This window comes from Triturus cristatus, chromosome 2_2 (assembly GCF_964204655.1).
Source record: "Triturus cristatus chromosome 2_2, aTriCri1.1, whole genome shotgun sequence".
Lineage (NCBI taxonomy): Eukaryota > Metazoa > Chordata > Amphibia > Caudata > Salamandridae > Triturus > Triturus cristatus.
In genome coordinates this window covers 801,552,028-801,579,532 of record NC_140582.1, presented here as the reverse complement: position 1 = coordinate 801,579,532, position 27,505 = coordinate 801,552,028, and the positions used below count along the sequence as shown (strand labels likewise).

General features: G+C 41.6%; 1 protein-coding gene across 6 annotated transcripts in view; it reads right to left on the bottom strand.

Moving 5' to 3' along the window:
- Window positions 1–27,505, bottom strand: part of LNX1 (ligand of numb-protein X 1) — a 270,440-nt gene that overhangs the window by 85,199 nt on the left and 157,736 nt on the right. For all 6 annotated transcript variants that reach the window (XM_085642096.1, XM_085642098.1, XM_085642097.1 and 3 more), the window contains one exon: window positions 18,957–19,322. In XM_085642096.1, the coding sequence (XP_085498222.1) occupies window positions 18,957–19,322 (366 nt within the window). The remainder of the gene's footprint in view (window positions 1–18,956; window positions 19,323–27,505) is intronic.

Sequence of the window (27,505 nt, the reverse complement as noted above, 5' to 3'; positions counted from 1 at the left end):
CTAGATTGATTATCTGCTATTCTCTCTTTCTTCCACACGCAACGCAGATTTCCACACGCAGATTTTGTTACATTGGTTACTCTGTTATGATGGCGGCTTCAACAAGCATGTCCCAACCTCCACCTTTTCTTTCGGAAAAAGGTGACCCTATACTTCCTTGGAAAAGGTGGAGGAATTTATTTGATTCTTATATTGTTGCCATAGGAGGGGAAAAGTTTTCAGCCATCAGGAAGCAAGCCATTTTATTACATAACCTGGGAGTTGAGGGGCGAAATACATATGATAGCATGGATCTTATTCATATTGGAACGGAGGAGGGGGAGCCTAATGATGTTTATGAAATGTCAATGACGATGTTGGAGAAGTATTTTGGCCCTAGGATAAATGTGGTCCTCGAGAGACATAAGTTTTTCACTAGAGTCCAGAGTAGCAATGAAAGAGTGAAAAGTTATATTGCCTCTCTTAAAACCCTGGCACGCACATGTGAATTTGGAGATCTCTCTGACTCATTAGTCAGGGACCAGTTGGTTAGGTGCACAAACAGTACCCGTGTGCAAGAGAAACTCTTATCTAAAAATCCTACATTAGTGGAAGCTGTCGCGATTGTAGAGGGCATGGAAAACACCTCTTCTTGGGTGAAAGAAATGAAGAGAAACCATGAAGAGAAGAAGGAAGCTAGTGAGGTCCATGTTGTAACAGATACAGAGTACTTAGAGAGTTCCGATAATGTGGCAAAGGTTTCTTCACAAGAGAAGTCCAAGGTGCCTGAGAAAGACTTACGTACTAATGCTTTCCATAAGAGTTCACCAGCTAGGAGTGACAAGGAAATTCGTACTAACACTGGCGACAGTGAAAAGAAAGCCATGGACCAGTCTAAAATGAAGTGTTTCAGGTGTGGGAGTTCCTCTCATTTCTCTAGCTATCCTCATTGTTATGCCAGGGAAGCCACTTGCATGAAGTGTGGGGTCAAGGGACACTATGCAAGGGTTTGCAGATCGACTCGCAATTCGAGCAAAAAGACTGAAATTGTGCGCACGGTGCTCTTGCATATTGATGGTGGCGATGGTGGTGAAGGGGATGTTGATACTGGGAGAATAACAATGCCCGAATGCAAAATTGGGGTGGATGACTTTGACTTCGTAGTCTTAGCTGATTCTGGTTCCCCTTTCACGATGATAGGGAATAGACAGTGGGACGAAGTTGTGGGTTTTGACAATGTAGTGCTCATTCCACCGGACATTAGTCCGGTCAGCTATGGGGGTGCAAAAATAAATGTTCTAGGGTATATTGAAGCACGCATTACATTTAAGGACAGGGACACTCTGGGTAAGGTCTATGTAGCGGAAAGAGGGGACAACCTATTAGGATGGAGGCATCAACGTGATTTGGGCATTATGCTTAATCCTAACGCCAAAGATCCTAAGGATCAGGTCATGCTGGTGGATCGTGAGGTTGACAAGAGGGCATCAGTTGACCAAAATTGTGTGTATTTTGACAGGTTCCCTGAAGTCTTTTCTGATAAGTTAGGGTGTCTGAAGGGGTTTGAGCATCAAATCATTTTAAAAAATCGAGCCATACCATGTGTGCACAAAGTGAGAAAGGTGCCGAACATGATGATAGAACCACTAAAGTCTGAACTGGAGAGGTTGTTAAAGCTGGGGGTTATAGAAGAGATAGAATCCTCGGAATGGTTGGCCCCGATTGTTTTGGCCCCGAAGGATGGTGGAGCAGGTATCAGAATGTGTGTTGACTTGAGAGGTTTGAATGAGTGGATTTGGGTAGATCGACAGCCTCTACCAAATATTGCAGAATCGCTCAGTACACTGAAAGGGGCCCGCATTTTCAGTGTACTAGATTTGTCGTCGGCTTATCACCAGGTTCTTTTGCATGAGGGTTCAAGGCACCTCACCTCGTTTGTGACACCTCTGGGGGCATTTCGCTTTCTGAGGATGCCGTTTGGTTTGGCATCAGCAGCGGCATGCTTCCAGAGGGTCATGAAGAAGGTTTTAGATGGTATTGATGATATCATGTTTTTTCAAGATGATATCTTGATATATGGGAAGAATGATGATGAGCATAGTCGGACGTTACTAGAAGTTTTGGGAAGGTTAAGAGAGAAGGGTCTAACAGTAAAAAAAGAAAAATGTCGTATTAGAGTAGAAACTGTTACTTATTTAGGTCATGTGATCTCTGGTGAGGGCATTCAACCGAAATTGGAATTGGCACAAAGTGTGGTGAATGCCCCCACGCCCAAGGACAAGGAGGAGGTAAGGTCATTTTTAGGTCTTACTGAATTTTATGCCAAGTTTGTTCAAGGTTTTGCTTGTGTAACTGAGCCTATCAGAGCGTTGTTGAAGAAGGGTGCACATTTTCTGTGGTCTAGTGAGTGTCAGGAGGCTTTTGAGGCAATTAAAATGGAGATTGGGAAGATGCCTACTCTGGGGCATTTTGATGCTAATAAAAAAACAATATTGACTACTGATGCTAGTCTTAAGGGTTTGGGAGCGGTTCTTTCCCAAGTGATCGATGGGGAACACAAAACGGTGGCGTTTGCCTCCAGGGCTCTTAGGGGAGCTGAAGCGAATTACTCATGTATTGAAAGGGAGGCCTTGAGTATCTTTTGGGCAGTGCAACATTTTAAGTTTTACTTGTGGGGGATTCCCTTTTTAGTGAGGACGGACCATCGTCCTCTCACCCAAATTTTTTTCCTGTAGACACAGTGAACACATCACTCCTAGGATCAAACGCTGGAGTGAAGGATTGCAAGAATATAATTTTCAGGTGCAATATATACCTGGGTCTAGCAACAAGTCCGCAGACTGTCTCTCTCGGTTACCTTTGGCAGGAGAGGGTGATGACGATGGCAGTGATAATGTGTGTTGGGTTGCTGAGTCTACTTTGACGCTAGAAGCATGGACAGATGGGGTGAACAAGGATAAAGAATTGGAATTGTTGAGGCAGTGGATTATTCATGGTTGGCCGGATTATAAAACATTGGAGCAGGAGATGAGAAGTTATTGGCCTGTCAGGGATGAACTTTCGTATTTTGGTGGGAACCTGGTGAGGGGCGAAAGACTTGTTCCGCCTGTGGGTTTCAGAAGCAAGATTATCAACACAGCGCATGAAGGTCACCTAGGGAGGAGTCTCACCAAGGCTCGAGTCAGAGAAAGGTATTGGTGGCCTGGCATGGATCGGATGATTGAAGATGTAGTCAGGGATTGTGTGTCTTGTGCCTCAAGTGACAAGTCTCATGTGGTCTGTCAAGCGCCTTTATCTCCTGTGGAGGTTCCTGAGGTTGTTTGGTCCAAATTGGGTTTGGATATAGTTGGACCATTTGAGCTATTGCCGTCGAGTGAACGATTTGTTATTCTTTTAGTTGATTACACTTCTAAGTGGGTAGTCACAAAATGTGTCTCTTCTGTGAGCACGAGAGTAGTTATTAACTTTTTGAAGGATGTTTTTGTTTCGGAAGGTGTGCCCAAGTTTTTGATAACGGATAATGGGGTGCAGTTTGTGTCTCATGAGATGCGAGAGTTTCTTGAGGATCACAACATAGTACACCAGAAGACGGCGTTGTATGCACCTCAAGCTAATGGGTTGTCTGAGAGAATGAATCGCATAGTGAAGGATTGTGCTCAGCGTGCTCTTAGTTCCAGAGTTTCATTCAATAGTGTTTTGAGAGACACATGGTGGGCGCATCGTACAACGCCCAACGCACTCACTCAGTTATCACCTTTTGAGGCTTTGAGGGGAAGAAAAGCTGTTTCTAAGTTGAATCCATCTTGGCTGCCTACGAGCTCGAGTTTGGCACTTCCTGCAGAAGAGAGACATAGGAGGATTTTGAATTATCAAAATAAGTATAAAGCTGATTTTGATTTGAGGATGAGAGTAAGGAACAGGAAATGGAATGTTGGAGATAAAGTGATGGTGAAGAACCCCAAGCATACACTGAAAGGAAGATCGTCTTTCATGGGTCCTTTCACGATTATTTCTATTAGGAAAAATGTTGTGAAAGTGAACACGGGTTGTATGTGGAGCATGTCCAGATTAGTGAAATGTTTGGGAAAACATACAGGTTTGAGTCATTCTGTGGTGGATGGGGGTAGAGTTGTGGATAGTTCCAAGGAATGTGCTGATACCTGTGGAAAAGAACAAGCCATGAGTAAGAGTTCTGTCTTCAGGAAAGCTGTTCAGAGGAATAGGAATTTGCCTGTCAAATTCAAAGATTATGCCATGTAATGTGTTTTGGAATTTGCCTGTCAAATTCAAAGATTATGCCATGTAATGTGTTTTGCATGAAAGTTGAGTTACAAATTAAGAACAATGTAATGTATTACCTTGCTTTGGATTGTGAACCTATGTTAGTTGTTTTCCCTTGTTTTTATTTGTTTATTCTGTTTTTATTGTTTTGTTTCTTGGTAAGGGAGATGTGTTGTAATCTACTTCAGAATGTATTTCATTCGTATTCTTATGATGTCATTGGAATGTCAAAGTGAGGGTGATTCATTCTATGTTGTGCGAGGCTGAGCGAAGCAGCGGATGAGACCGTTGATGCTGTTTTGGATATTTACCAATAAAGGTCTTCTACTACAACTTATTAGACAAGGACTTATTATTACAATCCTCTCCATTCGAAAGAAGTTATGGGAGACAATATTGATCTCTTTCAGATGAAGAAAGCAAAAGGAAATCCCGTGAGTGTATGGGAGGAGAGCTTGGAAGCTCGATGTTTTCCCCAGCTGTTTCCTAAAGGAAAAGGAGGACGATACGATGAACGTCCAGAACAGATTCCAGCTTCAGAGTATCGGACTACAAGACTATATGCTGAAGATCCCAGATTTCGACAAAGTATTCCTTATTTGTTCCATCTTTTATTTGAAAGCGACTTGTCTGCACTGTCTTATGCAGTAAATCACATTTTAAAAAGTGGAGTACATTTACAAAATGTGTCTGCTAAGGATTTTATGGAGAAAGTGCAGCACCGAGATGATCATTTGGAAACACAACTGATCAATCTGATGGCTTGTCAGCGTGGGACAAATGAATATTGGTACCGACGCCATGGTGAACTAAAATGCATGTTACGCAATTTAGGAACACCAACATGGTTCCTTACCCTAAGCTGTGCCGAGTACGCTTGGGATGATTTACTGGATTTTCTACGAGAGGCCAATTCAAACATTAAAAACATCGAATACAAGACAGCAGGAGAACTGTGCTCATTGGATCCGGTTAATGTTTGCAGATATTTCAATCATAGATTTGAGGCTATGATGTCCTTCATCTGCAATAAAAAAAATCCACCCCTTGGAGAAGTAGTGGATTTCTTTTGGAGAAAAGAGTACCAGGCAAGAGGTGCTCCTCATATTCATATGCTGCTGTGGATCAAGGATGCCCCAAAGTTTGGAACAGATACTGATGAAGCAGTGTTATCTTACATTGAAGAATATGCAACATGTGGTATACCAAAAAGCAAAGAAGAGAACAAGTTAAAGGAGCAAGTTCTACGTTTCCAAAGTCATCGGTGTGGAAAATACTGTCGACGGAAATACAAGAGCAAAGAAAAATAATACACTAAATGTCGATTTGGATTTCCTAGACCTGTTCTTTCAAATGGAAGAGTCAACAGTTTTATGTCAGCTGTGAGACATACTATCACAAGAAAATCACCTAAGAATACCTACAACCTTAAAAGAAAAGAAGAATCAAAAAATATAAATGACTACAACCCAGTCATTTTATCCATGTGGAACGCTAACATGGATATACAGTATGTAGCTGACAATTCCATTGCTGTTGCACGATATGTAACGTCTTACATTACGAAATCAGAAAAAACAGAATTGAAGGAAATGTGGGAAGAGATTTCTCACGAGAAGACTGTCAGTAAGAAGCTGTACAGTTTCAGTTTGAAGATGTTATCGCATCGAGAAATTGGATCCTACGAATGTTCAGATAGGTTATCTTCTGCAAGTCTCTACTCGAAGTCAAGAAGAATAATTTGGGCAAGTTTAGGCCTTGCAGCAATGAGAAATCGGGTACTGAAATCTGTTGGAGAAATTGAATATTTGGCCGAGAATGACCCAGAAAGTACAGATATATTGAAAACAAACATGTTGGACACATATTATCCCAAGAGAAGTCATCATCTGGAGAACATGTGTCTCTATGAAGTGCTGCAGAACTACATTTATTCACGGAAAGCTGCAGAAGACATCAACAGTGGAAAATATAAAGTTGTTGGTGAAGAAGGATGTTTGGTGAAGCAAACCAAAGGAAGTTTGATAAATCACCGGAAGCTGAGTTGCGACACAACCGACAAGAAAGAATTTTACTACTTGGCTCTTTTACAGTTGTTTAAACCATGGCGTACAGAGGATGAACTACTGGGAGAATTCCAGAGCTATGAAGATTCTTTTAATGCTTGCAAAGACAGCATACAATGCAGTACATTCTCAACTTATCTGCAAATGTTAAATGAAGAAATTGAACAGGAAACTACAATTGCAGCAGAAATAGCTAGAGACAGTTCTCAGGACAGCCAAAGTTCAGGAACATACAGTCAAGATCCCCTAGGACAACCAATCGTTGAAAATGAAGCATCAATAGCCATGAATGAAGTGGAAACGGCTATGAATCAAGCTCAAGAAGAATTTATAGACTTACAAAATTTGGAAAGACAACTGAATCAAGAGCAGCAACACATTTATGAAGAGATCAAAAACAAAATTGATCACGGATTTCTACATATAAAAAAAGAGTGCTCATGCACATCATTTCATCCAATCAGGATGTATGTAAGCGGACAAGCTGGCACTGGAAAAAGTTTCCTAATTAAAGTCATCAGAAGCTACCTAAAGCAAAAAACGGATTCTACTTTGTCTTGTGTGGTTACTGCTCCAACTGGGTTAGCAGCATATAACATAAAAGGAATCACCTTACATCGTTTGCTAATGTTACCAGTGGAGCATGAGAACAAAATACAATTCAACAAGCTAACTGGAGAAGCATCCTTGGAAGTTTCAAGAGTATTGAAGAAGATGCAAGTTCTCATTATTGATGAGGTGAGCATGGTATCAAACTTAATGCTTGCCTTTGTGCATTTAAGAATGCAGCAAATTTTGAAGACAGACTATGACGTGTTATTTGGTGGAAAACACGTTATAGTTTTTGGGGATCTTTTGCAACTTACTCCAGTTAAAGGACAACCAGTGTTTAATACTGTGACACATGAAGACACGAAGAAGTCATTGGGAAGCATTGGAAATACAAATATTTGGTCCTTCTTTGAGTACAAGGAACTTACAACTAATATTAGGCAAGCAAACGATGAAGAATATGGAAGTATTCTGAAAGATATCAGAATTGGACTACTCACAGAAGTTGGGAAAAAAGCATTACAGAGTCGGCTGCTACATAATTTATTTCCAAAGGAAGAAATAGTTGCAGAGAAAATATACAAGAATATTGCAGAAAACAAAAGTGTCATCTGCTTAATGCCAACTCTACGTGAATGCTCAATATTTAATGAGGAGCTTTTGAAATTGGAAAAGGAAGAGATCAGGAAATTGGAAGCAGTGGACAAAATTGAGGATGGAAGAATTACTGTCACAGTAACAGGCAAACTGAAAAATAAATTGGACTCACTAGAGAAGAACATCTCCAAAACAGCAGGATTAGAAAAAAATCTATATGTTTGCATGAACTGTAGAGTATTTTTAAGGAGAAATTTGGATGTTGAGAAAGGCTTAGTGAATGGAGCGATGGGAAGAGTTGTGGGTTTTATTAATTATCAGAAAAAAGAAGGAATTGAATGTTTACAGATAAAATTTGATCAGATAGATGAAGTTAAAGATATTTGTCGTTGTACAGTTCGTTTTATGCTTGTGAAAGACTTATATGTACGTAGGAAGCAGTTTCCGTTTTCTCTAGCATATGCTGTAACTATCCACAAGTCTCAAGGATTGACTGTAGATTGTGCATTTGTGAACATTGGTTCAACTGTGTTCAAAGAAGGTATGGCATATGTAGCTTTGTCACGAGTCAAAACATTATCAGGTTTATTCATGATAGACTTTGATGACTCAAAAGTTAGTGCTGATACAAACTGTGTAAAGGAGTATAATAGATTAAGAAGAAGCTATGCTCCTCATTTAGGTCAGTATCCTGTGTTGGAGAAACGTGTAGTTTCTCGTAAAAGGAGAAATGAGAATATCTGTAATGAAGATATAGAGAAGAGGAAAAAAAAGAGGAGTGATGTAATTGCAAGCAAAAAGAAAAAGGACAATGAAGAACAGGTTGTAGGATGTCATTTTGAAAATAGCTCTGGTGTCAACTGCTACGCTAATGTAGTGCTGAATGTTGCATTTTATCTGGAAAGTTTGCAAGAGCAGATAATAGTAAATCAGGGAAAAAGATTCTGTTCAGAGCTGAGTCTCCTTTTTCAAAAGCTGAGTAAAGATAAAACTCAAATAGAAAGTGCTACTGATATTAGAAAACTTTTAGATGTATGTTCAGGACGAACACAGTTTTCACAAAATGAACAGCAAGATGCACACGAATTTTTGATGTATTTTCTTCAGGTAGTGGAAGAAGAAGGAGTTCCCATTGACATTTTTTTTGGTCTCTCTTATAAATGGGAACATAGTTGTGATAATTGTTATAATATATGTGGCTCTATTGTTGATAATGAAAGGTTTATTTATTTGACATTGCCAGAGAGTAAAACAGTCACTTTTGCAAAATTAGTTAAAGATGCTAATCATAGCATGAAATGTGGTGAGTGTAATTCTGACATGTTTTCAACATTAATTTTAAGGGAATACGGACAGTATGTAATTTTAATGATGCAACGATGTAGAGCTGATGGTTCAAAATTGGATACTTTAATAAAGAAGTTTACAGGACAGCAATTATCAATTTCAGGAAAAACTTTTGTAACTGTTGCAATAATTTTCCATGATGGACCTACTGTTACTTCTGGACATTACACAGTTTATCTAAAATGTGAAAAAGGCTGGACACTGTGTAATGATTCCCAATTGATTTTCAAACAACGTTTGCCTTTTGATTTAGCAAATTCCTATCTAATCTTCCTGAAACCTAAATTTTAGAGAGACTTGGCAAGATCTGGACAAAATAATTTTACCATTTTACTGGATTACCATTGCAATTTTGTAGAAAAAATATTTTTAAAATTATCATTTGGCCTAAAGGAAAGATAACCAATTGTAATGTGGACTTTTTTAATTTTTAATGCAATTTTGAAAAACCAATAATTTATAGATAATCGGTAACTTCTGCACATTTTAAATTTTGGAATGCTATTGGACTGCCATTGGAAATTTTTTCAAAAATGATTTAAAAAATCACTATTTGGCCATGTGGAAAAGTAAGCAATTCTATTGTGGACTAAATAAATTATTCAAAAAATTTTCGTGAACCAAAATGTTACAGAGAATCGGTGAGATCTGGACAGATTAAACTTTAGAATTTTAATGGATTTCCCTTGGAAATTTATTCCAAAAAAAAAAAAAAAAATACTATTTGGCCTAAAGGAAATGAAATCAGATGTATTTTGGAGTTATTTGAGATATAATATTGTGATTATACTTCTGAAACAAACATATCAGACGGTATTTTAAAGAAATAAGTATTGTTTTTAGATGATATTTTTTTAGAATAATATGCATTTCTGTAATGATAAGTTTAAGTGAGAAGAGATTCTGGGCTTTTTTAATACAATCTTTGAGATTGTTATTTTTTTTTGCCCGCTGTAAAATGATGAATGCAATTGCTTTCACAATTTATAGTGAAATGCAATATATTCTGAAAACAGCAAAAATAAGGCAAAAATATTTTTTTGAAAAAAATGTAAATATGTATACTGTATTATAAATTGTTAAAAAAATATTAATACTTTTTTCTTTTTTTTCAGATCGATATAGAAAATTTTCGAAAACTACAACCATTTTTAAAACTATTTTTTAAAAAAACAAATGAATAAATATTTTTTTGAGTGAGTATGGTAAGTCAATAATAATAATTGTAGTCTCTCAAGGACCTTGTAATGTGATAATTGATTTTTAGTGTTTTTTTTAAAAAATAAAAAAAAGGTACGCGCACCGTACGCGTACGGTAAAAAAAAAAAAAAAAAGGTTTTAAAAAACATATGTAAAAAAAAGATGAAAGATAAGGTTGGCTCTTAAAAGAACCGTTGTGTTCATGCAGGGACAGAGGAAAGGAAGCATGGGAAAATCATTCAAAGCTACAAATGTGCTGATCTATTTTGTTGTTCACTAGGGAAACACTGGTCTCCCTATGACAAATTAGACCTTTACAAAATGTGCAATGAATATCAACCTTCCGAAATCGAAGGTTCATTTCCAGAGGGCCAGCAAAAGGAGATTCTCCCCCCACAGATGAAGGGCTCACCTGACCTGCAGAAGAAGGAGTCAGCCCTGCAGATGATGGTCCAGGCTGAGCTGCTGTGGATGTACTGGCTCGTCTTTCTGAAGAGTTACCTCCAAAAAGATGACCATGTGTCCTTCCGTGTACATCCTGGAGGTGCCTCTTCATGGTGTGATTCCCAAAGGAATACTTCCTGTTAGGATTACCTCTAGAAAGTACACGCTTACACAGACAGCAAGTAACTAAGGGTGCATTCACCTTTTGCTGGCCTTCTGGAAAAGTAAAATAATCCCAAACATAAGAAGGCTTTTGTTTCCTCGATCTCTGCCTCAAGACAGTGCTGCTGGTGCTAGGCTCACTCTCAGAAGAGCTCTGCTGTTCTGCCATCGTATCCCAAAGACAAACCAGCTCCTTCTCCCAAGGGATCACAAGCAGAAATGAGGAGAATGGGTGTGGTGTAGGAGAGTTCTAGAACTGAAAGTAGTTTCAACCAATCAAAAGTTGTGTTTCATGATCACATGACCTACCGTACGCTTACGGTACGCTTACGGTACGCTTACGGCAAAAAGTACGCGTGCGCGTAAAAAAGACACGCGCTTCCGCGCATGCGCATAACAGTCACTCCCCGGCACTTCCGCGTAACGTGCGCGTGTGGCGTAAGCGCGCACGCGTCCCACGCGCAGTACGCGCGGCTACGCAAATTGCGTAACTATACGCAAGCAGCGTAGATAGATTACGGACGTTGCGTAAACCGTACGCTTACCGTGAGCTTACGGTACGCGTACTAAAAAAAAAAAAAAAAAAAAATCTGGTAATAAATTTTACATGTTTATTTTAAAAAATATATTAAAAAAAAATATTTAAGGATTTTAAAAATTTAAGCATAGTCTTTATAAAATGAAAGAAAATTAAATTAAAAATATGTTTGAAAAAAATGAAGAATAAAAAAAAAAATTAGCATTTAAAAAACCTTGCAAATTCACTGAAAAAACCATGGGTTACACACACGTTATAGTTAGGAATTAGCATTTAAAAAACCTTGCAAATTCACTGAAAAAACCATGGGTTTCACACACGTTATAGTTAGGAATTAGCATTTAAAAAACCTTAGAAATTCACTGAAAAAACCATAGGTTTCACACACGTTAAGTTAGGAATTAGCATTTAAAAAACCTTAGAAATTCAGTGAAAAAACCATAGGTTTCACACATGTTATAGTTAGCTGGACATTTTACTCGTAAAAAACCAATGAAATTGCCCCGTTATAGTTAGTTCAGCTAACTATAACTCACGCGCCCGCAATGCACTGCTGATGACGTCACATATTACATCACTCATGACATGGTCAGTGACATCACTCATGACATCACTGATGACATCTCAAATGACATCACTGATGACCTCACTGATGACATCATCCTTGTGATAGAGTGGCAGACCTCCTCTCACCTTAATATAAGCTTTGATACACACATTCAAAAATAGAGACTAAAATTTTCAAAACAATGGACATACCAATACCAGTTACAACAACCTCTTCAGTAATTCTAAGATCCACATACACATCCACTCATTCACCAACAGTCCTATACAGTCACTCATACATGTACTCACTCATCATATGTACTCATACACCTATACATCCTGTTACATAATGCCACTCATCCATAGAGTTACTCACACACATAGTCACTCATGCTAATAAAGAATCAAACATACATTCACCTGCATATACAGTTATACACACACCACCACACTTACTTCTACGGAAACTTACACATACTTAGTCTTTTAAACAATCACTTATAGAAACACATACTTATTCATACAGGAACTCTTTCAATCTGTCCCTCTCACATATACTCACATATATACACCAATAGTCACATATACTAGTTTAAAACATATGTAGTTACTCCTGAAGACACTATTGGGACAGTCATTCACTCACTAACACACCCATACACACACTCATCCACCCATACAGTCCTGCACACATGCTGTCTTCAACACATACAAACAGTGAGTCACTCATTCATGCACCTATGCACTACATAATACCCCCCACCGAACCATACAGACACTCAGACTGATACTCAAAAAAACAACTACTAACCTATATAGACACCCATGTAGCTACTCACCAACCCATGCAGCCACTTATACACAAAGTGAGAGATACACTTAATCAGTCAGTTACACAATCAATTTTTTAAAAACAAATCATCCATTTAGACACTTATATACCCATTTATTCTTCCATCGACCTTGAGATATACATATATAAAACATATTTAATTTTCAGAAAAACACACATTCACTGGATGATGTCATCAGTGAGGTCATCAGTGATGTCATTTGAGATGTCATCAGTGATGTCATGAGTGATGTCACTGACCATGTCATGAGTGATGTAATATGTGACGTCATCAGCAGTGCATTGCGGGCGCGTGAGTTATAGTTAGCTGAACTAACTATAACGGGGCAATTTCATTGGTTTTTTACGAGTAAAATGTCCAGCTAACTATAACATGTGTGAAACCTATGGTTTTTTCACTGAATATATATATATATATATATTCAATCAAAATGAGTCGCTGATTATCCTGCCTAGGTTGGGGGTGGGGCTCCCGGCGAGGTAGCGAGCCTATCATATACTCATTTTCTTCTTCCTTAAAGAAACCATGCCGAGCCCAATTCCTTAAGCGTGAAGTATTTATTCAATACAGTGAAAACGCCCTAGGAATTTCTTTAAGGAAGACACAATTGAGTAAATATATATATGTATACACACACACACACACACATTCTACTTAGGCTCTCAGGACAGGCAGTATGTCTTGTGTGGTATCATTTTTTTGTCACGCTGTACGCATAGTGTTCTGTTTCATTACTTTGTCCTTCTGTTATAGAAAGCAAGTGGTTTCTGTCTGTCGCAGTTTACTTGGTGGAATTATGGGGTTCACGTGGTTATGTTGCAACATCGCCGTTGTGTTTCAGTCTCTGACCAGTTCTTGCCAGAATAAGTACACAGTCGCCATTTGTATGGAACCAAACCTCCTGAAACTGAAAATGAGGATTACGGCTCAATATAGCTTGAGACTTTAGCTAGACCAATATTGGTAAAGTCCTTCCAAAATAAGAAAGCTGCCAGTGACAGTGTTTAAATGCCTTTTACAATGAATAGAAAGACAATAATGATCAAGGTTTAAGTACAAAGGCAGATTGCAAGCTTAGAAAAAGAAGATTGGAGGAGGCAAATGTGATGCGTCACTGGTGAACTGGTTACACAAGAGAAAATGACAACCTTATATTCATACGCACATAGGTTCTTCAATCTATTAGACTATTTGCATACAGCAACAGCAGTAGAGAGTGGAAGTGTGGGAGCTCAAAAGGAGACATTTGGAATAATGGAGGGTTACAGATGGCTGGTGGCAGTGAAAGGTCAGCTGGATATCCTTTTAACCCACAGAGTAGAACCAGCTCCATACAAATGAAAGCAGAACTTTTCTTTAAATGGGAACTAAAGGAGATAGAATTGTACCACAAAGATTCAAAACAAGGGCGCTCAAAGGACACCGAGGTGTTAAGAGTACACCAGGGGTTCCTCGTTACATTCTAACCAAGCGAAATTAGATAGAACTGAAACTTTCTATCTAAAACTTTACAAAGCTGAAACTTTGCCGGAGGTAAAAAAAAAAGCAAAGCTGCTATTTGGTTTCTCTAGACATATCCAAGATAAAAGACGAATGGAGAGAAGGGATGGATGATCTGGTAACATGGAAAACAGAAATGTTTCGGGGGGGGGGGGGGGGGGAGCTCAGGCACCAGATGGCTTGTATTGTGTCTTGTTATGGAAAAGTCTACGGATGCCGAAGATGGACTTTGTAAATTTCTTTCTAAAATCTTGGCTGATTATTCCTTCATTGTCTGAAGCAATGATCATCCTGTCATCATAGCCGAGGAAGTACCCCAAGTGCTTCTCATTCAAGACATAAGCATGTATTAATCCTGATGTCAATGTTTTTGGAAAGGTCTAGCGACATGAACAGTGAGAGTCCTGTCGGCACTGGTAGAGACTGATCAAAGTGGCTTCCTGCACAACAGACCGGTATACCGCAATGCAGGGAGGAGTGACCTATCACATATTTAATAAGTCAAGAGGAAAGAGAGCGTGTCTGTTCTTCTGTCCTTCAATGTGAGAAAGGATTGGCCCATATAGAAAGGCCATTCGTATTAAAAGTGCTGCTAATGCTGGGTTTTGAAAAATATCTGCAAAATGAGTGAGGTCACATATAGCACCCACAAAGACAGAATCCTCATAACTGTGATATTATCACAGAATGTATTTTTAGATAAGGGTATTAGGTAAGAGTTCCTAATGCCTCCTATGTTGTAAGCCTCATTTATTGAGCCATTAGTGTTACGAATTAGAGTAATAAGCTGCATCACAAGAGTCTGGTTAATAAACAAAGAGCTTATAATCAGTCTGTTTGCTTCTGATGTACTATTAATTTAAACACATCACTCTTTTAACTACACAAGGAAAAATATAACTTTAGTTTTAAAGGCAATATAATGAAACACAATGTTCTCGATCTTACGCTAATAAAATAAAAACTACAGATAGTTCTACGTTAGACTATTATTTACCAAAGACCCTGTACTTCTTAAAGGCTCACCATATCATGTTTAGAGAATTATAGACTCATAGTTGTGTAGAATAAAAAGAAATGGGAATACGGCTAATAGACCCAGAGACGTCATGTGCTCCATTCAAACGCTATTGGTTGTTGTTGATCACTTCTCCAGGGCTACTTATGATTTCCAGATATTGCTAGTTCTATGAGGACAATTACCTAGATTCCAGGGATATATCACTCAATTTATAAGGAAAATATGGTTGAGGGTAACTTGGTTAAATATATCCCACAATCTAAGAGCAATTCTTGCTGTTGATGAAACTGAAAAACATTGATATTGTTTACTTAGATGTTCATTGAACACGTGGTACAGAGGGCGCTGCTAGACCTTAAACGCCATTTAAGAAGTGGATCTAGTGCTCATCGGGGGCTAGGAGATCAATCCAATCAATACATTATATCCTGACCTGTTCAAATGAGGATCGTAAAATTCACAATCAGACAATGGCGTAACAGAGGGGGTCTCTCCTGCAAGGTACGTGGAGGGGCCCCACCAGACTCAATGGTGAGCCCTCCGGCCACAGTACTGTGCTGAGGGGGGGGGGGGCATTGGAGCTTGGGTCCACCCCCCTGGGCCTGTGTTACGGCACTGCAACCAGATTGACTGGGGAGGACGAATGAGGTAGCATATTTCTATGCACTTCCTGTATGTAGCTGAAATAAATTAAACTGAAGAATCAGCACATGTTTTAAACTGCATCAAGATAGATGTGGGGGATCTCAGCAAGGCAGATGTTGCTGGAGGGCATGACGATCTCAAGGTGATATGCTGCACTTCTTGAGGGCCTGTCCCAAATGTGAGGATTTTTGCCAAAGAATGAATAAACTGTTCTGCGGTGACCAATATGTATATCCCTTGTATGGAGGGGATGGAGAAATGTTTCCTTTGAAATAGCTTACCAGTAGTAGTTCGTGAATATAGACAGCAGCAATGGTGACGGCAGGCTGTACTTTTTTGTGGGAGTACCAGAAGTTATGGGAGATATATGGCTGGTCGGGGTCTTAGACACCTGAGTAATGAGGCAGTTCACTTATTCATTGCCCAGCAACCAAGAAAGGTTTTAGGAAGTCATTTGTAGATTGAAAGTGTATGGAAGATAAGAATCTCTCTCAAAGCACTAGACAATAGGCCATCCTTCTGGCCAAGACTGCCCCCAGGTGTGTGATGCTTGGACTTGGTTACCACGTCAGATGGGGCCACAAACCTATAAAAATACAGGAGCGCTTTATAAATGAACTGCTTTATCATCACGGGTCTTGTGCGGGCTGAGTGTAGGGGTTGGAGTGACCTATCCAAGTATAAAATAAATTGGGAACTGTTGTCACGGAATGTTTGCAATAATATGCCTGCTGAATCTAAAACAAACCATGAACACCCTTAAGCAGTATCTGAAGATGGTTTGCAGGCAGGTGTCTGGGTCACACACTACAGCCTGCAAGAACAGAGACTGCAGGCAGGTGTCTGGGTCACACACTACAGCCTGCAAGAACAGAGACTGCCTGCCAAAACCCCCCTGATGCCAAGACCCACTGCTGCCAAGAAGAACACAGCACAGCTTCCTATTTAAGCCGGCAGCCTGATAAATCAAAATTAGATTTTCTAGAATGTCTTTCATGCTTTACTAGATGTGAGTGGTTCGCCTAACAGAATGTGCACCGCCATGTTTTAGTAATGACACAGCGATGAGTCAGCCATAGGCTGGAACACTTTCCAGAGAGCAGCCTCTTGCCTGCATGCCGCTCCTGGGTTGGATTCGGCTCACTGTGCTTGAAGCAGCTCACTTTCCAGTACTGTGTTCATAATCAATCCCCGATCGGGGTGCTGGCTCACGGATGGTTCACAGGGCACTGGGGGCACGACACACACGTCGCTGCCAACTTCAGGAGCAGAAGCAGGAGATCGAAAGGCAGAAATAATGATGTTTCCCTTCGAGGGTATGCAGATTTATTTTATTTTGGCTCATGCATCACCCAAGTATTTCCTTCAACACAAAGTCACATCCTCTCTGGAAGGAGATGAAGGGCCGTGGGTGTCTGTCAATATTTATGAGCGCTGCACTGAGCCATGCCACCAATGTTGTTTTTTATCCCTCGTCGCCTTGTAGCTATTACACTCTCTTCCATCGAGCCGTATTTTGTCCATTGACTCTGTGACAGTTGTTTTCCGTCTTGGCTGCTCTGTCTTGCAGTTTATCTGGCAAACGTGTGAGTCGGTTATAAAGCAGCTTTCCACTGAGGGTTTGTGGTTCATGAGGTTCTCAATGCCAAGTTATCTTGACTTAACTGAAGACTACAATTTACAAATGTTTTTTTCCAGCGCCTCGTCTGGCGTATGAAGCGCTACTTTCCTACACTTACAATACAGTACAAAAGCAAAGTCAGGCGACACTCCGTACTAGGTTGTGATGTGGCATCACAGAGTGATGAAGGGGAACTTTGAGAAAGACTATTTTTATTTGAAAGCGTTGTATTTTACGTAGAGAACATAATTTATGAACTGATAACTTGATATTGAAATAAGATCGACTTCAGAGGCTGTTCAATACTGTTTTACTATCAAAGCCAGTAACTGTATTTTTACATTTACTAAATGTTTATACCTTGCTTATAAAAAGTTTAGGAAATAGTTTCTAGTACATTTTAGTTACTTTTTACCAATACTGTTTTTAAAATTCTGAGATGTTTTTTTTTTGTTATAATCTGTGTGATTAATACAATAAACGAGATTGATTGACTGATATTGCTATATAAAATATTTTCTGGGCAACTAATTCTGTAAGGTATTGAGCTAAAGGGCCTGAGGTAGAGGCTGGTAAGTGTGGGACATGTGCCAACACGCTGTAGATGTCCTGTCTGCCCATCTGCTGCTTTTGTGCAGGACCCTGTATCCCCCAAACTGTCCAAAGTGATTCTTGCTGTGGATTTACAAATATTAACTGGAAAGGTCAATTCTTGAGCACACTATGAGTCCTATTCACAAAGGCAGTCTGTCTGAGACAAAAGTCTGACTTTAGGACTTTTGGTACTCACAGAGGTCATTTACGAGTCGTATCTTTACATCCACTGTCGGGCCGGAATCTGCGGCTCAACCCGTACTCTCCTGCTAGGGCCAGAATCTCCGGCTCGGGCCAGATGAAGTGTTATTAATGGTCCAAAACACAATTTTTACAAAAAGGAACCTTAGGAATGTGAGATAAATGGTAGAGGAGGTCATCAAAATCAGTTTGGGCAGGGAAAAGAGTGTGGCCAGACACTACATCACATCCCAGATAAGTTTACTCCTTCGCATCATGGTCAACAATTTGTGCTACGCTCAGTGTTGACTGTAGTGTTACACCAAAGTTTGGTGTAACACTATGGTCAATACTGTGTGGGGTGTAACACTACAGTCATCACTGAGGGGAACGCAAATTGTGGACTGCATGTACCATGATGCAAAGGAGCAAACTTTTCTGGGATGTAATGCAGTGTCTGGCCACACCCTTTTCCCTGCCCAAACTGATTTTCATGACCTCCTCTGCCTTTATCTCACGTTCCTAATGCCCCTTTTTGTAAAAACTGTGTTTCAGCCTATTGATTACGCTTCATCCGGCCTGAGCCGGAGATTCCGGCCCAAGCTGGAGAGTACGGCCCGACTGGGAAGTAAAGAAACAACTCGTAAATGACCTCTGTGAATACCAAAAGTCATAAATCTAGACTTTTGTCTCAGATTGCCTTTGTTAATCAGGCCCTATGTTTCTGAATTCTCAAGCAGCACCACCCGGAAAACAAGGGAAGGGTCTCTTGGTGGCCATAATCGACATTTAGAACATTGTATACTTTTGGAAAGCAATGACCAACCTGTATCAGCAGGGCTGCACTTTCTGGAGTCCCATGCCGCAGATCGTGCCCATTGATGGCGAGAACCCGGTCATTCTCTTGCAGTTGCCGGTCTCTAGCAGCCACACCCCCTTCCTGTAAGCTGAAAATAAACACTCCTCCGTCCGGCCTGCGGACCAGTTTTATTCCCAGATGCGCATCGTGACTGCCTTTGTTGAGTGCAACATGAAGAGTTTCGTTGGTGGGGAGTGGATCAGAGGCAAAACCATTGTTCCTGCAGCGGTACCGCTGCTCTCTTAGAACCGTCAGCTTCAGAACCAGGCAGGGCTGCTTCAAAACCGCCAGGGCAAAGCTGTGAGGAACATTGCTGATATCAATGCCATTGACCTACAAGAGAAAACAGTAATACAGCTGAGAGAAAACTCAGACCTAACAGGTCCACAACTACAATCTAATCAATCGATCAATCAAGTTTCTTGTAAGGCGCTACTACTCACCTGTTAGGGTCTCAAGGCGCAAGGGCACATGCTTCAGGATTAGGGATCGGACCACATCGGATTTGTGTGCTGCCTGGTGCAGTTTTGAGTTTTTGCTCATCTTGCATTACAGCAATTTTATCACTGCAGCTCCTGCTAATATTTATATATTTGTGGCTCATTGTTAGGCTTCACCTGCACAGCTTGCAAATAAAAAAAAAACTAAAAATGGGCATAGAGCCTGCCCATTAATTACCTATATTTACCATTGTTTGGCTCCGATGTCACTCTCTTTTCCTTGCTTCTCATTGGGCAGCGGCTCCTTCTTCCCCATTCTTTTAAGTGCTTCCGGTTTTCCATGGAACTTGCATGAATTACAGTTTTTTCCCTGAATATCCCCCCACCTTCCTCCCCACTGATTGTTGTTTCGATATCCCTTCCCCCTCCTCTCCCTACTCACGGGATTTTCATGTCCTTGTAAGGTGGGGTATAAATGTTTTTTTATGTAACAGGCTGTAAACCCCCTTGTTATCTTTTGCTGTAGAGCGCAGCAAGTAACGTTTGCAATGTAAAGAAAAGTCTTCTTTTTGTTGGAGCTTAATTGGATTGTTGATTTTTATCTGGTGGGTTTGTGCGCTCCCATGAGTGGATAATCTGCACGTCCTTCGCATACACACACTCTGATCACATCTCTGCCTCTTTCTCACATGCCTGCTCTCTTGGCACCTACTCTACGTGCCGGCTTTGTTTCAGGCCTCTGAGAGTGTGGGATTTCACCCCATGAGATGAGAAACATGTCTGGTGGTGGCAGAGTGGCTCTGTCTAGTCAGTGACCATAGCAGTGCTTGGTAGGTTTTCAGATGACATGTGTGCATTTATTAATAAATCCAACACTGGCATCAGTGAGGATTTATTAAGACAAGATGTTTGCTACCAAATACCTTAGGGCACAGTGAAGCCATCATGGAGCTATGAAACTCAAAAGGACATGTATCCAGCCCATGTACTCTTTATGGCGTCCCTGTGCATTACAATATCCAAGAATGGCTCAGATACTGTAGGGTTATATCTGCTCATGCAGATATGTCCACACATGGTATATAGTGCATCCTGTCTTAGGGGCGATATACCTGTACCTCATGCAGTGTATGGGAGCATGGCACACAGGGGGGCTGTGTGCCATGTCAACTCTTCGGTTTTCTCTGCGCCAAGACACAGAGCCTGAAATGGCAGTATGCATAGTCTTGGTGAGGGGTCTCCGGGGTGGCACAAGTTTTGCTGGAACCTAAGTGGACCTTCTGCAATGGTAAGAATCGTAATGATATTTTGTTTTTCTTCCGTTTTTTTATTTTTCGCTATTCGTCTTTTCACAACTTTATTGTCCTTTGTTTAGTTCTGCAGTTTTACCAAATGCAAGCTTCTTATGCAACATGTCAAAATATACAAAAAGAATTAGGCAAAGATTTGAGGGATGGAAATGTGAAAGTAATTTAAAAAAAATAGAAACTGTTTATCAGAAACTGTTGCAACATCTTTTCAATACTTTCACATGATAGCGATTCGAAGTATAGGCCAGGAGTACCAATCTACAAATAACTGAAGTGGAGTCTCTTCTGACTTTTGCATTTTTAGGATAATATCTCACACTTATGTCTGAGACTGAGAAAGATGCAGGCTGAGGGGAGAATTAGTACTCAGTTAAAACCTAGGGGTCTATTAGGATGTAGGGCGGATCGCCACCACCCGCATGATGGTGGCAATCCGCCCTACACCACACCCCGCCCACCACCCATTTCCCCCCGCCATATTAGTATGGCGGGGGGACCCCAGAGGACGGAAAGACCGTCCGCCGGTTTTCTGCCGGTCACATAGGTGACCGGGCGGAAAAGGGGCCTGATATGCTGGCAGTGTCTGCTAGACACCGCCATCCATATTAGGAAGGCAGCGGGAAGCAGCCTTTCCGTGCCGGGAAAGGCATGCAGATTGTGCTTTCGGGGGCCCGTTGCGGACCACCTAGGTATTGGGGGTGCACATGGGGGTACCTATGGTACCCCCCTACATTGTCATGGACAAGGTGGCTGGCACCGCGTGGTGCCTGTCACCTTGTGTATATCAATGCACACAGTGCATTCCCAGCATTGTGTCGGGCAGTGCGCCACAATGCTGGGAATGGAGGATGACACTGCCACGGTGACATCCTAATTGCAGGTGCGGGACCGCCGCACCACTGGCGGCCGGTCCCAGCACCGCTAGGGTGGCGGGCGGACCAAAGTCCACCCGCCATCCTAATAGGCCCCCTAGTGTCTTGACGAATTCATCAAAGTGGAGCGAACCAGTGGGTCAACAAAATGGGGGAATTCAATCCCAGCATTTTATCAGGCATCTTCACATCGTAAGAATGTATTCCATTTTTGGGGCCTGGACAATCAAACCGCGTGGTGCCTGTCACCTTGTGTATGTCAATGCACACAGTGCATTCCCAGCATTGTGTCGGGCAGTGCGCCACAATGCTGGGAATGGAGGATGCCACCGCCACAGTGACATCCTAATTGCAGGTGCGGGACCGCCGCACCACTGGCGGCCGGTCCCAGCACCGCTAGGGTGGCGGGCGGACCAAAGTCCACCCGCCATCCTAATAGGCCCCCTAGTGTCTTGACGAATTCATCAAAGTGGAGCGAACCAGTGGGTCAACAAAATGGGGGAATTCAATCCCAGCATTTTATCAGGCATCTTCACATCGTAAGACGATATTCCATTTTTGGAGCCTGGACAATCAAACTGCCTAATTCAAGGGCATCATGAATCTTAAAACTTTAACTGGTGATGAATATCTGAAGAGTAATTTGATCCTAGTTTATATGGGCTCATGCCCATGGGCAGTGTGTGTGTTAGGCAGCATGCCTTTCTTTCGACAGTCATCTAATCAGACTATTATTTTAGTTAAGCCAGTTCTGTTTCATCCAAGTTGATGTACTGGTTAGAGAGATGACTAGTACAGGCGCTTCGCCTGTTTCTTGTGCCTATCAAAAATAACTAATATGGCACTAGCTCACATGCAAATAATGTCTTTTCTTTCTATAGTTTTGCATCTTCAGATTGCATGCTGTTTTAAAATGCCTTATTATGTTCGTAAATCCCCGCCTGAACAGCTCAGTTCATTAAACTTTATTCAATGTTTGATAAAATCATAAAAGTGGACATATTATCTAATATCAGGAATATATCAAAATAAGCATGCATCACTTAAATTACATCAAATAAAGAATTAGAGAAAAAAAACTTACATCAGTACATAAAAACAAATAATTAAAAATAAAATAAATACTAAAATGACAATCTTTATCCCAGAAGAGCCAGTTCCTAAAAATCCAAAACTTAATAGCTAACAGATAGGTCGCCAGAGAGAAAACGAGATACAAAAAAACACAATTTGGGTGTTAGCAGCTGTAAGAAGAGACATGCATGTCTAATTTGTCTAAAGTTTTCAGAAATAAGAAGTGGCATGATATACTTATGTTGAAGATTAGAAAATGTCTGGCAAAGTAGTAATACATGTATGGTGCCACAAATCGAGATGTGATCACAGTCGCAAACAGGCAAATTAGATTGTTTATACCAGACCCCCTTCAGAAACAACAGCTGGTGAAAAATAATCAACCTCAAAAGTGTTAGGAAGTGACATTGCCTATTAAGCATGACAGATTTGACAAGGACATACTTGAGCATGGTCTGCTTTGCTAAGGCAGAATTCTCCCGTTCAGCAGCCACCCTTTGGGAGAAAGTCTGTTTGACCCACGCAAGATCACTTTTCACTGTGTCCCTGGGGTTGGTAAATAGACCTGGTCGCCCTAATCCATATTTTAGCCATGGGATTTGTGCTACATTATCTAAAAGCAAACAATCCTGGACTATGAGCCTGTTAAAATGTAAATCCTCCTTATGCCATACAGAACACCACAGTAAAAGCAGATAAACACAAATAAAATCTGCACTAGAGGACATGCGCAGTTCTTAGTGAATAATTTCAGTCTAAGTTCTTTGATCATATGCCAGTAGGTTTCTCACCAACTTATATTCACTCACCTGGACACGGTCAATATTGGCATAACCCCAGATTTCATATCCAAAGGTGGGCATTGGGATGCATTTAGCTTTGTACACATCTAATAGAAGCTTGGGGCGGCTTGTGCCCAATGTGTCTGGCAAACTTGTTTAACCCCGAGATGGCTCTGTAGAGTCCCTCCATTTTGCGTGAGTAGAGATTCCCATCTGAGACCCGAATTGAGAAACAGACCCAGATAAGAGACATTTTCCACTCTAGTTAAAACCTGTCCTTGTGCTGAGAGACTGCAAGATTTATTGTTCTAAGGGCCTACTACCATAGAGTGTAATTTATTAAAATGTGTGGATAAGTCCAAGCTGTTCATAAAATCAATAAATGTGTCTAAAAGTCGTTGGAGGCTCCTAGCTGTACTAAACTAAAATCACATCATGGGCATATAAACGTACTGTGATAGATCTTACACCAGCTTTGGGGACATTGGAATCAATATTGATAAGCACCTCTTCTATCTTCTAGCCTATTTACGTACATAATAAATGAAAACTGGGCCAGACTTCAACCCTGGCAGACGCCTTATTTGAGGTCAAAGGACTGGGAACATTCCCAATCGGGTCTATACCTAACCACCTCTCGTAAGCCACTAAGTAGGTCTCTCATAAAAGAAAAAGTGCCCGGTCCACCCACAAGGATCCCAGCTCAGTCAAAGCTTATCTCTGTTAACACAATTGAAAGCTGAGCTGAGGTCCATTGAGGCCAAGTGGACATAACCCACTTTTGCCCTGGTATATTTAGCTATCAAGAGGTACAAATTTAGTTTCTGCTCGACTGTGCCTTGTCTGGGTCTAAACTCATATTGGAGGTCAGTGAGGCTTCCCTTCTCATTAGCCCACATAGTGAGTCTCTACAAAATCACTTTCCCTATAATTTTCTCTTCAACGTTGATTAGGGAAATTGGCCTGTAGATTGCGAGGTGCTCACTGTCTCTTTTTTTTAATATCGGGACTATAACGGACTGCTTCCATGAACACTTAAGCTTGGCCTAAAACATACAACTTAGGTGAAACCAATAGGCTTTGTCAGGGCTTGTTGTTAGGGCTAGCGTACACACAATGTCTGAGAATAGTAAAAGAATACACACCCAACTTAAAATTTCATGCATTTAGCTCTTCTTAACAAGCAGAGGATCCTGACTATCTCAATGTGAGTATAATTACACTCGCCAATCAATATGGAACCAATAATTCACAGTCGTAGTAAGGTGCTTACTGGTGCCTCTGAAAGGGCTGATATAAATCAATCAATCAATCAATCAATCAATCAATCAATCAATCAATCAATCAATCAGGGATTTTTGAAGCGCACTACTCACCCATGAGCGTCTCAAGGCACTGGGGAGGGGGTGTACGAGCAGCTCCATAGGTCATTCGAAGAGCAAGGTCTTGAGATCCTTTCTGAATTGGTGCAGTGTCGTGCTTTGTCTGATGCGGAGGGGGAGTTCGTTCCAGGTCTTGGCCGCGATGTAGGAGAAGAATCTGCCACCCGCTCTGGCCCTGTGGAAGCGGGGACCGTAGCTAGGGCTAGGTCGGCAGAGCGGAGGTTTCTCTTGGGGGCGTGGGAAGAAATTTGTTTGTTGCGGTATTGGGGTCCGGTGTTATGGAGGGCTTTGCTTTGTAGACGTGTGTGAGCAGTTTGAAGCTTATTCTTTTTTCGACAGGGAGCCAGTGGAGGTTGCGGAGGTGTTGGGTGATGTGATCCTGTCGTGGGATGTCGAGGATGAGTCTTGCTGCGGTGTTTTGGACGGTCTGGAGTTTTATTGATTTTGGAGCAGAGGGCGTGTCCGTAGTTCAGTCTGATGGCGATGAGCGTATGGGTGACGTTCTTCCTGGCATCGGGGAGGTCCATTTAAAGGTCTTGCGAAGTATGCGGAGGGTGTTGAAGCAAGTGGAGGATACGGCGTTGATCTGGCGGCTCATGGTGAGTGAAGAGTCGCGTATGATGCCGAGGTTGCGAACGTGGTCCGTAGGGGTGGGTGGGTTTCCGAGAGTGGGGGGCCACCATGTGTTGTCCCATGCAGAGGGGGTGGAGACGAGGATGAGAACTTCTGTTTTCTCTAAGTTGAGCTTCAGGCAGCTGCTGCTCATCCAGGTTGCGACATCTTTCATCCCTTCTTGGAAATTTCACCTGGTGATGTCGGGTTCCTTGGTGAGGGAGAGGATGAGCTTGGTGTCATCGGCATATGAACCATGTAGATGTTGAAGAGCATGGGGCTGAGGGAGGATCCGTGGGGTACTTCGCATCCGATCTCTGTAGGTTCAGAGAGGAAGGGTGGGAGTCTTATTCTTTATGCTCTGCCTGAGAGGAATAATCAAATCCAGTCTAAAGCTGTTGCCTGGATGCTGGAGTCGTGGAGTCTGGTGGGTAGTGTGCGGTGGGAGATTGTGTCGAAGGTTGCTGAGAGGTCCAGGAGGGTGTGGGCTGCTTTGTGGCCTTGGTCGAGGAGGGAGTGGATGTCGTCAGTGGCAGCTATAAGGGTGGTCTCGGTGCTGTGGTTGCTGTGGAATCTGGATTGAGCGGTATCAAGGATGTTGTTGGTTTTTATGAAGTGGGCTAGCTGGGTGTTGACGACTTTCTCAATGACTTTGGTGGCGAAAGGGAGAAGTGAGATGGGCCTGAAGTACTTGAGATCTGTCGGGTCTGCGGAGGGCTTCTTGAGGAGGGGTTTGACTTTGGCGCACTTCCAGTCATTGGGGAATGTGGCGGTCTTGAGGGAGCAGTTGATAGTTCATCGTAGTTCGGGTACGATGGCGGCTCTGTGGAAGATGTGCGGCGGGCAGGGGTCAGTAGGTGCTCAATTGGATGCTTTCATATTATTTGCGGTGTCTTCTGTGGGGAGAGGGGTCCAGGTGAGGAGGGTCTGCTGGATGGAGCTACTGGGGGGTGGTGCCGTGGTCTTGGTCACTGAAGTTGTCGTAGAGCATCTTGATCATGTGGTGGAAGAAGGAGCTGAGTTTGTTGCAGAGGTCTTGGGAGGGAGGGACGTTGATAGTTTCGCTGTTGGGTCTGGTGAATTCTTGTATGATAGCGAAGAGTTCCTTGGAGTTGTGGGAGTTGGAGAGAATTCTGTCCGGGAAGAAGATTCTCTTTGTTGATTTGATGAGTTGGTGGTGTGCCTTTTTGGCAGCCTTGTAGGCGGAACGTGCTTCCGGGGTTTTGCTGTTTCTCCACATTTTCTCCAGTCATCAGCAAGAGAGCTTGGATTCTCAGAGGTCAGTAGGGAACCAGGTGGCTTTCGTGTTGTGTCATCTGGCGGAGTTCTGGAGGGGGGCGAGAGTGTTGGCGCAGTTTGCGATCCATTGGTGGAGACTGTTTGCTGTGTGTTGGCGTCTGTCTTAGTAGGGGGAGGAGTACAGCTGAGGGACTGATTCTTAACATGTCAATCTGGGCACAAGCTTTAATGAGATCCCAATGACTAAGGAATACTGCTTTATCAAGCAGCCTGTTAGAAGGATAATCGGAGCCACTGGAATTATTCGGCAGGGGAGTACAAAATTATGCGGCAGGGTTGACTAAGTTATTTAGCCTAATGCAGCACATTTTGTGTTTGTATTACCTCAATATTTTGGCATTTTAATACGTTAGCACTATCTGGACAAAGGTTTCACTTCATTAGTACCACTTCGACCCCCCGAATATAGAAATAGCAACAGAACAGTAAACAGACATCCTTTGTGAGGGCTTTCCTCTTGAGGCAGCAGGTGTTACTGTGTTTTCAGTAACTTTGATCTTGTTCAACTAGGAGATAGTTTTCTATGAAGCCTGCAGCCTATATAGCAGATGATGGATTATGGGGCAAATGTAGTCAATCCAAAATTATGCGGAAGCTGCTGTAAGTGCAAAAACACATAATTACAATGGCCTGCAGGATAATACATTTAAAACGGTTCACTATGAACCAAGACTACAGTTTCACACCAGCCACTAAACAAAGCTGCTCTCTGCAATCTGGATTATGCTGTGTTTAAACCCTTCAC